Here is a 13,783-nt window from a genome sequence, read left to right on the forward strand (position 1 = left end):
GGAGCGGCCATTGCACTCCAGTCTGGGCGACTGAGTGAGACTCCAACTCAAAAAAAAGAAAAAAAAGATACCTGATCTCAACCCAGGCTAAGTGGGGACCAAAGAGAGGTCCAAACTTTACCTATACGATGACCACTTGTATCCCTAACCCTCAATTGTACCCCACATCTTAAAAAAACAAAGGACATCAAGGGAACGTCTAAATCACTTCACTACTGGCTGAATCTTTTCACATGAACTGAGTGGCTCAGACATATTTTTGTTATGTGGAGACTTTCGGCATCTGTTGTCACTGGCTCGCCATGCAGTGGACTTGGGGACAGAGCAGGGAGAAGACGCCTCCTTCCGCTGCCTCCTTGGATGCTGTCTCTTCTCCAGGGCCTCTTCCTGGCCTGGATAACTGTGGCTCTTACACAATAAGCCCTTTGAGGCTCAGCAATACTTTGCAGATTAAAGGTCTCTTGGAAAACACAACAGTTTACAAATTACCCAGGAAAAGGCTGCAGGCCCAAGAGCTCTGTGGGATTAGTCACACCCAAAGCAAATAAAGAAGACTGATAAATAAAGAACAGGCCCGAGGTTACCCAGCTCCAAACTCTAGTTGGGGTTTAGCCACAGAGCTCTGGCTACTGTCCAGTCACGGAAGGACCAATACAAGGAGCAATAGGGTCACCGGTGAGCAGCGCTGAGTGTCTGCACTGGTGACAGCGGTGTGGGGTGTCACGGGAGGAGGAATTAGCCAGCAAACCCTCCCTGTGTTTCACACCTTGTCGTAGAGGCTAGGACTCCATTGGCTCTAGGTTCCAATTGTAGCTTTAGCTTTACAACAAACATTTGATTGTTCAAGATGCGGTCTGAGGACCAAGAGTGTCAACAGCACCCAGGAGCTTGTTGAAAATGCAGACTCAGGATGGGCATGGTGGCTCATGCCTATGATCCTAGCACTTTGGGAGGCCGAGGTGAGAGGACTGCCTGAGCCCACCAGTTTGAGACCAGCCTAGGCAACTTGGTGAGACCTCATATCTACAATAGTTAAAAAAAAAAGTTAGCCAGGTGTGGTGGCATGCACCTGTCATTCCAGCTACTTTGAAGGCTGAGGCAGAAGGATCACCTGAGCCCAGCAGGTCGAGGCCATGATTATGCTTGCCACTACACTCCAGCCTGGTGACAGAGTGAGAGGCCAACTCAAAAAAAAAAAAAAAAAAAAAAAAAGCAGAGTTCTCAGCTGGGTGCAGTGGCTCATGCCTATAATCCTAATACCTTGGGAGGCCGAGATGGGAGGATTGCTTGAGCCCAGGAGTTTGAGACCAGCCTGGGCAACACAGTAAGACCTTGTCTCTCAAAAAAAAAAAAAAATTACCCAGGCATGGAGGCTGAGGTGGAAGGATCACTTGAACCCAGCAGGTCAAGGCTGCAGTGAGCCGAGTTCATGCGATAGCACTCCGGCCTGAGCGACAGAGTGAGACCCCAACTCAAAAAGAAAGAAAGAAAGAAAGAGAGAGAGAGTGAGAGGGAAAGAGAGAGAGAGAGAGAGGAAGGAAGGAAGGAATGCAGAGTCTGGGGTTCCCTGGCCTGAATCAGAGCTTGCATGGATCCCAGGATGGGTGAGTCACAAGTTTATTTGTGTCTGAGAAACCCGGCTCTGGGCTAGGTCTGTCTGTACTTCTGCACTAGCTGTCTCTTTTGAGCTATACAAAAAAGTTCTAGCATGTAAGTAGGTAAGGTAATAGCAACCCATTTTACAGATGGGGAAAATAAAGCAGTGACAATAGTAATATCTTGCTATTACAACAGCAAAAATCTTGAAGTGGCAACATTGGGACTAGCGCCCAGGTTGTCCGATACTTACAGCACGAGTGGCTGCTTGAAGGGGCTGCTGTTTTGGTAAGCAAGTGGATTTTATATTAGCCATATCATTCATTCATTCAACAAATAACTGAGGGCCTGCTGTGTGCTCAATGCTATTCGGGGTGTTTGGAATACATCAGTGAACAACAACAAAAAAGACAAAACAACAAGAGCAAAAAAATCTCTGCTTCACAGAGCTAACATTCCACCTTCTATAGGTTTATTAGAGTAAATTTTTTTGAGTCGGGGTCTCTCTGTCGCCCAGGCTGGAGTAAAGTGGCATGATCGTGGATCACCACAGCTTCGACTTCCTGGGCTCAGGTGATCCTTCTGCCTCAGCCTCCTGAGTAGCTGGGACTATACTATACATGTGTGCAACCATGCCTGGATGATTTTTAAAAATTTGTTGTAGAGACAAGGTCTGGCTCTGTTGCCCAGGCTGGTCTTGAACTCCTGGCCTCAAGCAATTCTCCTGCCTCAGCCTCCCGAAGTGCTGGGATTACAGGCATGAGCCACTACAACCGGCCTAGAGTAATATTAATAGGGGAAATACGTGTTACTGAATTCCACAGGCTTCTATTTGGGCCTCAAACAGAGGGAGGCAGAACAGCGATTTAACAGATATTTAAGAGAGAGGAAAACTGAGGTTCCATAGCTACTGGGGCGAAGAGAATATGATCTGGCCTTCGATGCCCAGCCAGCTCAGTCCTTGGTCCACATACAACTAAAACCCACAGCACATAACACTAAGCCAGGGGGTGGCAAACCATGGGCCATTTCTGTCCCAGTGCCGGATTTTCACTTATCCCCCTCGTGTTTTAGAAATACAGTCTTGCTATGTTGCCCAGCTGGTCTTGAACCCCCTGACTCAAGCGACCCTCCCACCTTGGCTTCCCACAATGCTGGGATCACAGGTGTGAGCCGCTGCTCCTGGCCCCAATGCTGGTTTTTAGAAATAAAGTTTTATTGGAACACAGCCCTACCCATGTGAAGACATATCCTGTGGTTGCTTTTCTGCTATGACTGCAGAATTGAGTCGTTACGACAGAGACTACCTGGCTTAAAATATTTGCTATCCAACCGTACTGGATTGGTGGCAAGGAGCAAATGCTGGCTGAGCCTTGCACTGAGCCCTCTACCAGCATTCAGATCTTATTTTAGAAAAAAGGGTTCAAAATGGTAATTGCGATATAATTAGAAGTGAACAAACACTGCTGATTCTATCCGCCCCAATACCACCTACAACTGTCTGATTTGTTCCCATCCTTACCTCCTTTGCTGTCCACTGGGAGCTGTTTCCAGCTGGTCTGAGGCTGTTCCCAGCTGTGCTAGGTCCCACTGGCATCCGGAACCTTCCAGGCTCCCCCCTCCCCCACCTCCTCAACTGCACTGCTCCCTTGCCAATGCCTCCTGGGCCGATTTAAAATTTAAAACATTTTCAAGCCTCTCTCATTTGGGGCTCGCCTTGCTCTTCCCCAGGGAAACAGATCACCTGGGTACTCAGCCCTGTCCAGGAAAAACTTTACGGTTGCTAGACCACCGGGAGAGCTGCCAGGGAGGACTTAGGTGTGCCAGGCACAGGAATTCCTTCCTCTCCCCTCCCTCCCTAGGCCATGGGGGTGGAGCCCTCACGAATGGGACTAGCGCTCCGTCATAAAAGGAACCCCACGGAGTTCCCTGGGCCCTTCTGCTTTGTGGGGTCATAGCTAGAGTTGTCTGTGAACCAGGAAGCGGACCCCTGCAGTGCGCTGAGTCTGCCCACGCCTTGATCGTGGACTTCCAGCCTCCAGAACTGTGACAAATACATGTCTGTTGTTTGGAAGGTCCCCCGTTTATGGCAATTTGCTATAACAGCCTGAATGAACTAAGACAGTGGCCACAGTAAGCATGCCAAGTAACAGAGAGGTTGTGGGTCGAACTGTGTCCCTCCTAAAATCCTGCTGAAGTCCTAACCCCTAGTACCCCAGAATGTGACTATTTGGAGATAGGGCCTTTAAAGAGGCGATTCAGATAAAATGAGGTCATTGGGATGGACCCCAACCCAATTTGACTGGTCTCTTCACAGGAAGAGATTAGGACAGAGACCTGCACAGAGGGATGATCACATAAGGACACGGGGAAAAGACGCCATCTACCAGACAAGGAGAGAGGCCTCAGGGGAAACCAGCCCTGCCAGCACCTTGATCTGGGACTTCTGGCCTCCAGAACTGGGAGAAAATAAACGTCTGCTGTTGAAGCCGCCCAGTGTGTGGTCTTTGTTACAGCAGCACTTGCAGACCAATACAGAGCCATCGGGAGAGACTCCCTGGGGTGGATGGAGACTGGAGCCAGGATACAGCCACCCTCCTCACGACAGGACAGGGTCCCAATAAGCCATCTACCTGAAAAGATGTGTCCTCCCTCAAAGCCCCTTGTACCATCTGTGGGAAGGTCAGTGAGCTTCAGTGTGTCAAAAGGAAAGCAACCCAAATGGTGCAGGCTTTCAAAATCTTGTCATATGAGGCCAAGATGAAATATCTGGGGATATTCACCTAGAGAAGGAAAAGATGAGAAAGGCGGAGACAGCCCAGCAGACCTGTTAAGAGTGCGGATTCCTGAGCAGCCTATTTGGGTCTAAACCCCGGCTCTGCCATTTGCTAGCTGTGTCTGTGTTTCTTCATCTGAAAAACAAGGATGCCAGGCTGGGCGCGGTGGCTCACGCCTGTAATCCTAGCACTTCAGGAGGCCGAGGCAAGAGGAGTGCTTGAGGTCAGGAGTTCGAGACCAGCCTGGGCAACACAGCGAGACCTTGTCTCTCCAAAAAATACAAAAGGCTGAGGCGGAAGGATCGCCTGAGTCCAGGAAGTCGAGACTGTAGTGAGCTGCAATCGTGCTACTGCACTCCAGCTTGGGCGACAGAGTGAGACCCCTGACTCAAAAAAAAAGAAAAGAAAAGCAAGGATGCTATCTGTATCTACTTCGTAATGCTGTAAGGATGAAATGAGTGAATATTTGTAATATGTTTAGGACATAGCCTGGCACGAAGTGAGCGGTATGTAAGTGTTAAGCCATGACAGAAATGACAGAAATAAGAGAGCAATTTACAAAGATCTGAAGATCTGGCCAGTCCAGGGGAGACCAGACCTGTGCCCGAGACAGGACCGAGAACGAGGGCCACTATGGGAAACAGACAGGAGACAAGACTTAGGCTCAGGGAAAGGAAGAACCTTCTAGTAATCAGAGCTGTCTGAAGACAAGGGGCGGGAGAGGCCTGGGGGACGGTGAGCTCCCCCTGCAGGAAGAATCGGGAGAAGCGGGGCAGGGGGGGAACACTTGGCAGGATCAAAGTCCAGGGCAGTCAGGCTTTGGAGAGCCGCCCAGTCCGAGGACCTGCGGGCCCTCTCCCCATGTCTTCCGCCCCCGGAGCGCCTTACCTTGACCAAACCGGGCCGTCCGGTACACCTCCTCCGAGCCGCGGAAGCCCAGCATGCGGCATACCACATCGCCGTCCTTCTTGTCCCAGCCGTCGTCGCACACGGTGCCCCAGCGTCGGTCGTGGAACACCTCCACGCGGCCCTCGTGCGGGCCCGAGCCGTTCACCAGGCGGATCATCACCTGGGCTTCCACGCCACCTGCCAGGAGCATCCACGATCAATATCCTCGGACACACAGGACTCTGCCTAGGGACCTTCTCTGGCTCCCCTGTGCCCCGGCAGGAGGGAAGAAAGGGCTGGGCTTCCAGTCACGGCGAGGTCTCAGCTCCGAAGTCACCCTGTGTCCCTCCTGCCTTTGCCAGCCTTCTTCTCCTCCCCTTTGTAATAGCCTTTTTGAAAAAGGTCAGTTTTATGGCTGCGTGTGGTAGTTCACCTCTGTAATCAGCACTTTGGGAGGCTGACATAGGAGGACTGCTTGAGCCCAGGAGTTTGAGACCAGCCTGGGCAACATAGCAAGACTTCGTCTCTACAAACAATTTTTTAAAAATTAGCTGGGTGTGGTGGCACCGGCCTGTAGTCCCAGCTACTTGGGAGGCTGAAGTGGGAGGATCGCTTGAGCCCAGGGATTGGAAGCTGCGGCCGTGAGCTGTAATTATGCCACTGCATTCCAGTTTGGGCGACAGAGAGAAAGAAAAAAAAGAGCAAAATTGATTGGAAGGCACCGAAAGTTCCCATATACCTCCTACAACTCCCCCCACCCCCCACCCCCCCAGCTCCCCCACCGTCAGTATCCTCCTCTACAGAGTGGCACATTTGCTACCAATGATGAACCTGCAGAGACAGATCACCAGTATCACCGAGAGTTCACGGTTCATATCAGGGTTCATTCTGGGCGTCAGGCATTCTGTGAGTCTGGACAAATGTATGAAGACATGTGCCCACCACTGTTGTATCACAAGAGTAGTTCCACTATGTCCCTCCTATTCACTCCTCCTTCCCTACTAGCCTCTGGTGACCCCTGAGCTTTTCCCTGTCTTCACAGTTTTGTTTTCTCCAGAATGTTGCATAGTTGGAATCCTACAGCGTGCAGCCTCTTCAGATTGACTTACTTCACTTAGTAATGTGCATTATTTCACTTAGCAAGATGCATTTGAGCTTCCTTTATGTCTTTTCATGAGTTATTTATTTTTAAATAAGTTATTTATTTTTAAAATTTTATTTGTTCTTATTTCATTTTATTTTATTTTTTGTTTTTTGAGTTGGAGTCTCACTCTGTCGCCCAGACTGGAGTGCAGTGGCCGCTCCCGGCCACCGCAGCCTCAACCTGCTGGGCTCTGGCGATCCTTCCGCCTCAGCCTTCCGAGCAGCCGGAACTACAGGCGTGCGCTACCACACCCGGCTGATTTTTTTTTTTTTTTATTGTAGAGATGAGGTCTCGCTGCCCAGGCGGGTCTCGAACCCGCGGGCTCAGGCAATCCACTCACCTCAGCCTCCCAAAGGCACGGGATTACAGACTGAGCCACCGAGCCTGGCTCATTTTATTTTTGAGTTAAGGTCTCACTCGGCTGCCCAGGCTGGAGTATAGTGGCACCATCACATCTCACTGCAGTCTCAACCTCCTAGGCTTAGGTGATTCTTCTGTCTCAGCCTCCCAAATAGCTGGGACTACAGGCACGTGCCAGCATGCCTGGCTAATAATGTGATTTTTTTTGTACAGATGAGGGTCTCATTATGTTGCCCAGGCTGGTCTTGAACACCTGGGCTCAAGCAATCTTCCTGCCTCAGCCTACCAAAGTGCTGGAATTACAGGTGTGAGTCACTGCGCCCAGCCTCATTTCTTTTTAGTGTTGAATAATAGTCTATTGTCTGGATGTTCCAAAGTGTACTTATCCATTCACCTACTGAAGGATATCTTAATTGCTTCCACACCTTGGTAATGATGAATAAAGCTGCTATAAATATCCATGCTTTTGTGGGAACGTGTTTTCAACTCATTTGGGTAAGTACCAAGGAGTGTGATTGATGGATTCCTCTCCCCCCAGTTGAGACCTGGTGTCCAGCATCCTTGACTGTCAGGGAAAAGGAGGATGTAGGAGAAACAGGAAACCAAGGGGTGGTCAGAGCTTTGTGAGCAGGTGGCCTGGCTATGTCCCGGGAAGCATCTCAGCCCTGAATTGGCTGTTCCTGTCTACTTCCTACTAGGTTGTGAGTATGCAAGTGTTTTAAGCCAGAGAGACTCGGGTGTGAATTCCGGCTCTGCCATTTACTATCTATAGGTGAGAGACAGTGATTCACCAAATCTGAGATCCACTTGTAAAGCACCTCACTGTTTTATTTATTTATTTTTTTGAGTTGGAGTCTCACACTATCGCCCAGGTTGGAGTGCAGTGGCAGGCTCATGTCCACCACAGCCTCAATCTGTTGGGTTCCGGCGAGCCTTCGGCCTCAGCCTTCCAAGTTGCCGGAACTACAGGTGCACACTACCACACCTGGCTAATTTTTTGATTTATTGTAGAGATGAGGTCTCACCAAATTGTCCAGGCTGGTCTTGAACTCGCAGGATCAGGCAATCCTCTTGCCTTGGCCTCCCAAAGTGCTGATATTACAGGCTTGAGCCACCGTACCCAGCCTGCACCTCACTGGTTTTATATGCCACCGAGGAGAAAACTCGGCTGGTTAGGAGGCAAATTATGCAACAGCCGGATGCTCCCTGATCTCATGGATATTAAAATGTGTGTCACAGAATCAACTGAATATGGCAGCAGATGAGCTTGAAACAATGCCTGGCACATAGTAGGCTCTTTCTACCTGAATGACTTTAAGGAACTCTCACAACCTCTTTAAGGGCATTTCCCCAACTGTGACAGGGGGACAGCAACCATGTTGCAGGACTGTCATGTAGACACAATGAAAGAGGTGTCAGCGAGGCGGGTTTGTTTGCGCCTCTTCTCTGAGTCCCTGTCGTGTTGATCTCTAAGGTCAATGGCTGGCGCAGAGCCTGGCTGGAGGAAATGAATGAAGGAAGCAGTGAAGATTCATGCCTACGCATTACAAGGCACTGTATCAGTTCTCCAAGGGGAAATCTGGGGGACGCAGAGAACACCGGAGCAAATGAAAGAAGCCTTCAGATCACAAAGCCTGCTGGGGAGTCATAGTCCCAGAGCGACACACATGGCCATGCCAGAGCTGGGATCACACACAGTTGGGTCTCCTGATGTGTCTTCTAACACCCTTCCCACCATTCTGCCCACCTCGATATTCATGGGGTCTGTTCCCCCACCCATGGGGACCTGAGTGTTCTCATTTGATAAGATACTGGCCCGTGGGGCTTGAGTGTGGCCACATATCAAGATCGTTTGGAAGACGTGATTCCTGAGCCATCCCAGACCTGCTGGATCAGAATCTTGGTAGCAGAAGTAAGAGAACCGTATTTTTCCCAAATGATTCAGAGGAAAATGATCTGTGGACTAGCATTTGGATTAGATGACCAGGAAGGTTCTTTTCAGCTCCCTCATTCCAAACCTTGCTTGGTTCCAAGGCCAGGGAAGAGGTTATGGTCATCTTTTTTTGTGTGTGCCAGAAACCACCAGGGACATGTGAAGTGGGGGTGGATACTGTCCTGGGACCCTGTGACAGTGGGTGACACAGTGCTGGAAAACCCTACAAGAACTGCCAGACAAAACAGCAAATCCGCTCAAGCATTGCTTCCAACAAGCACCTCACTCCTGGACTTGACAAAATTTTTCTTTTACTTGGCCAAGTGGGCTGCAGGACTGCCCTTCTAAAATGACTGTGACTTGGAAGAGAGCTTTACAGGCCTCTGAAGGAAATTGACATCTGTGCCTCATGTGCCTGAACTGGGGAAATCCCAGAATATTTTGCACAGAGAAACCAAGGAAGTCACCAGGAAGCCACACCATCCCCACGATGCTGAAAGACTATGGCATGACCTCAATATTTGATGCATTTGCTAAAGCTCCTTCATCCCCGACCAGCTGACCATTCTCATACAGACTGACTGAAAACACAAACTCCTTGCAGGCTGTCAAAAACCTGGCTGAGGATGAGAAAGAGAACCCAGAAATCCTGGAGAGGGAAAACACGGAGAGAAGCTGGGCTCCAGAGACGGGTCTGACACAGAGAAACTCCCCAGGAGCTGCCGGGACAAGCTCATCTGAAGCCAGCAGCATCAATGAGGCGGAGTCAATGTCAACCCCGGTTTCTCATAGACCTGCCTCTGTCTACACCATGTTATGTGGCATTGGGCCACACCCCGCCAGGAAACCTAGAACAAAAATCGCAGTGTGGGGTCAGTAAGGAGAGCAAGAAGCAGCCAGAGGATGCTGTGGGTCTCAGAACAGGTCAGGCAGAGCTCAGGTGTCATGTCAAAATAACAGGAAGAGGCTGGGTGTGAGTGGGCAGCTGGGGCTGAAGGTCAGAGATTCCCTGACTTAGTCTCTCTGCTCTGGCCAGCCTGAACTCACCCCGTTCACTCATTCACGTAGCCAAGTAAACAACTTAGCGTCTGTTGGAACTGTCGACGCATCCATGAACAGAGTCCCTGCCTTATGGGGCCGACATCCCAGTGGCAGAGACTAGCAATCAAGCTAAAACGAACACAACCATGGCCATGTGGTGATAAGTGAACAGATGGGAACAGAAGCACAGGAAGGGAGCAGAGAGTGGGGACAGGAGCCCCCTTGGATGGGGGGACAAGGAAGAGGGTGGAGAGTGAGCGCAGGGATTACCTTAGACAGGGGGACAAGGGAGGAAGTGGAGAGTGAGGGTAGGCGCCATCTTGGATGGGCGGAGAAGGAAGGGAGTGGACGGCGAGGGGAGGCGCCACGTTGGATGGGTTGAGAAGGAAGGGAGTTGAGGGTCAGGGTAGGTGTCACCCTAGGTGGCTGGAGAAGGAAGGTCTTGAACAGAGACACGAACAAGCTGAGGAAGGACATGGACTCCCCACCTCAGAGAGTCCTCTTTCTGTACTCTTGCCTAAGCCTTCTTGTCTGCTAAATCTCAGCTTACATATCTTGTCTCCCAGAAAGGCTTCCCTGGTCCCCACGCCTGGCCCCTTCCATGGATGTGCCAACTGCTTCCTGCCATGGTTGCCTATTTACTCTCTTAGGACACTGACAACTGCGAGGATCACATGGCCTGAGGTGCCCAGTCTGCACAAATGAAGACATGCCTGAATGGATGAACTCACTTGATAATATGGACCCAAGTAGGCAGGCGCTTCCTGGAAGATACAGCTCCCCAGAGTCCAGCGCTTTGGGGGAACCTGAATGGAGAATCCACCATGAGGGCACCCATAGCTCCAACACCCTCTTTACAATAGCACAGCCCTTCTAATCACTCACTCGCTGGCTTCCCTTTGTGAGATGGCTCTGGGCTCTGGACTCAGGGCTCAGGCTACTGGCACAATGACTCTACATCCCAGATGAGGGGACTGGGACGTGGGCCATCGTATGATTATGGTGGGTTCTGGAGGAAGTATGGAAAATGTCATTTGGATGCTAAAATGTTGAAGTTTTCAGGAGGTTTCAATGTAGATGGAAGTGACAGAAGAATTATTTGGAAACAGGCAACTTCAAGAAATTGGAAACATACGGTAACTATAATTACACCACCAATTTCAAGGATGTCCTTGGCCCATGGTCCGTGCTCCCCATGTACAAAGCAAAGTCATGGCCCCCAGGACTCCCCATGGCCCCCCTCCCCACTAGGACAACACTGATGTCAGGGACTGAAAAGTGCCCACGAAGGAGAAAAAGAACTAGAGAGCACCTTGACGAAACTGGATAAGTCACCACCCCACCCAGAGCCCCATGTTGGCTCATCAAACACAGGAACCTGCCTCTTGTTACTTGTCCCCAGATCTCCCAGACTCAGGACGTCCCCCCATGGTAGAGGATTTATCCATGCTCAAGGTCAAAACGATTCTGAAAACCGGACTCACCCAAATCAGATGGCATTTTTCATTCTAGCTCAGTCTCAAAGAATAGGACCCTAAGCTGTGCTTTCCACATCCTTTTCTGCCCCTGCCTCCCACCCCAAAAAAACTTCAGCTCTGTCGCTGCCTTCCTGGGAAACAGTATGCTGAGATGAGACCTGCTTATGGTGGAGCCCGCCCCAGTTCAGGAACTTGGACTATCCAAGGGGCTTTCTGTGCCCTGTGTGTCTGGCCTCCTCTGCCCCCGAGGAGCGACAGCCGAGGCCAGCAGGCGGGCAGGAGCCTTTCCCAGGCCCAAATGACGAGGCCACCTCCAGCACTGTGCTTGGGCAATCATCAACACCCTCCAACAGTGACCCTGCTCCAGCCTGAAAAGGATGTCATGACTTGCTAAAGAGGTTTGGGTTTCTGTGGGCAGAGGGTTTAAGCTCCGCTTTTTGCCAGCAGTGTCTGTCCCAGGTCAAAGCTTTCCCACCAAGTAACCAACCGCCACTCGGAAATGCTCTCACCCCACGGATGTGTCATCCCCCACTTAATCAGACATGGCGCCTCAGAGGCTGCCTCGGCCTGGTCTGTGACCCCTCCACCCCCCGCCAAGGACACTTCTTGGTAGTCCAGGGATCTTCTTCCTCAGATGCCTCACCAGGGAGTCCCTGCAGGGCACGTGGGGCTACTTGGGGTCAGGGAGACTTCTCTCTTTGACACGAGGAAAATGGGAGGCCAGGATTCTTGGTTGTATACAACTCAGGCACTCCTAGACCCTTAGCAAGAAGGGGTGGTCCAGTTAGAGGGCAAAGAGAGTTCATGAGAAGCAATAGGACCCAGGCTTTTTTTCTTTTTTTTTAGTTGGAGTCTCTGTCGCCCAGGCTGGGGTGCAGTGGCATGCTCACGGCCACCGCAGCTTCGACCTGCTGGGCTCAGGTGATACTTCTGCCTCAGCCTTCCAAGTAGCTGGAACCACAGCCATGTGCCCAGCTGATTTGGGACCCAGGCTTTCGACATTGCAGCCACATCCCCTAATAACCGCCCTACATTGCCTGAAGGACCTCTTCACTGCCCCTCTGCATCTGTGTCAGTGAGCCCCAGAGAATCCTTCCCGAGCAAAAGGACAATGACCATCAACCACCTTGAGGAAGCCCTACCCCTCCCACTCAGCTCCCATGAGGATATTGGGATTCATCGGTGAGGGCCCTGGGTGCAGAGACCATCACCCCTTTCCTCTTGTTCTGGGTCCCTAGCCTACAGACCAGGGTCTACCGGTCCATGTGCCCACAGAAGTACTTACCACAGGCTGGCCCCCACCTGGTTCTGTCTCTTGGCTGGGAAACCCAACCCTAAGGGAAACGCCAAGTAGCCATTTCTCAGGAAAAACAGGTAAGACAAGGGGAAGTTGTTCTAACGTAGCTTCTCCCAGCCCCCAGCCTACAAGTCTTGGGCAGAGCTTTTCCTTGAAACACCCACCCTGTCTCCCCATAGCAGGGATACCCAGATGTCCACAGGGCTGGGTCTCTGTTCCTCTTTTCCCCGTTGCCCTAGAACTGGGGACTACGAACCTGAGACAGAGCAGGGACTCCTTTTAGGGGCCTACTGCCCCCTTCCCCAAGCGTGGAAATAAAGAAAAGTCTCGAGCTTCTTCAAGGGAAAGTCAGGCACTTAGCTAGCCCTGACAAGTAAATGAGCAACTTGATAAGCAGGAAGATAATAGTAGCTGAAACCAACAGCCAAGGAAGTTAGCGTCACAAGACATTTGGCTCCCTAGAGAAACTAAAAATAACATCTTAACATGTCTTCTGGTTTTCACAAACCCAGAACCCCACCAAATGGATCCACTGGCACACAGACCTCGGATAAGGGGGAAGCTCGGACTGAACTCTGATCACTGTTCTTTGTTCTACGTGTCTTCCTGAGGGGCCTGGAGGAGATCGTGACCAAAGGCCAGACCTTAACATTCCTGTCTGCCAACCCTAAGTTTTAGACAAAGCTTTGCTTCCTTAACCAATCAGAGTCTTTGAATCCACCTATGATCTGTAAGTCCTTCCAGACAGCCCTCCTTTCTAGTCCAAACCCATGTATAACCTCCATGTATTGATTTACGATTTTGCCTATAACTTCTGCTTTCCCGAAATGTATCCCTGCCATTAAAACCCTTGTTTGTCAAGGATCTACAAGGAACTCAAACGTGCTGAAAAGAAAAAAACAGACAACTCCATTACAAAGTGGGCAAAAGATATGAATAGACACTTCTCAAAACAAGACATACGAGCGGCCAACAGATACATGAAGAAATGTTCAACCTCACTAGTCATCAAGGAGATGCAAATTAAAACTACACTGAGATACCACCTAACTCCAGTCAGAATGGCCATTATTATCAATAATTTAAAAAATAACAGATGCCGGAGAGGATGTGGTGAAAAGGGAATACTTCTAACCGTTGGGAGTGTAAACTAGTACAGCCTCTGTGGAAATCAGTGCGGCGATTCCTAAAAGCTCTAAAAATCGACCTTCCATATGACCCCGCAATCCCCCTACTGGGAATATACCCTGAAGAACTCAAATCACTCTG

The 13,783-nt window shown here is 50.4% G+C and overlaps 1 protein-coding gene across 1 annotated transcript in view; it reads right to left on the bottom strand.

Annotated features, from left to right (window-relative positions):
• SCARA5 (scavenger receptor class A member 5) overlaps positions 1 to 13,783 on the bottom strand; it is a 137,862-nt gene that overhangs the window by 4,554 nt on the left and 119,525 nt on the right. Inside the window, exon 7 of the mRNA XM_008066503.2 lies at positions 5,262 to 5,459. Within this exon, the coding sequence (XP_008064694.2) occupies positions 5,262 to 5,459 (198 nt within the window). The remainder of the gene's footprint in view (positions 1 to 5,261; positions 5,460 to 13,783) is intronic.

The sequence above is a fragment of the Carlito syrichta genome, unplaced genomic scaffold, assembly GCF_000164805.1.
Source record: "Carlito syrichta isolate Samal-C Ts95f unplaced genomic scaffold, Tarsius_syrichta-2.0.1 Scaffold308976, whole genome shotgun sequence".
NCBI lineage: Eukaryota > Metazoa > Chordata > Mammalia > Primates > Tarsiidae > Carlito > Carlito syrichta.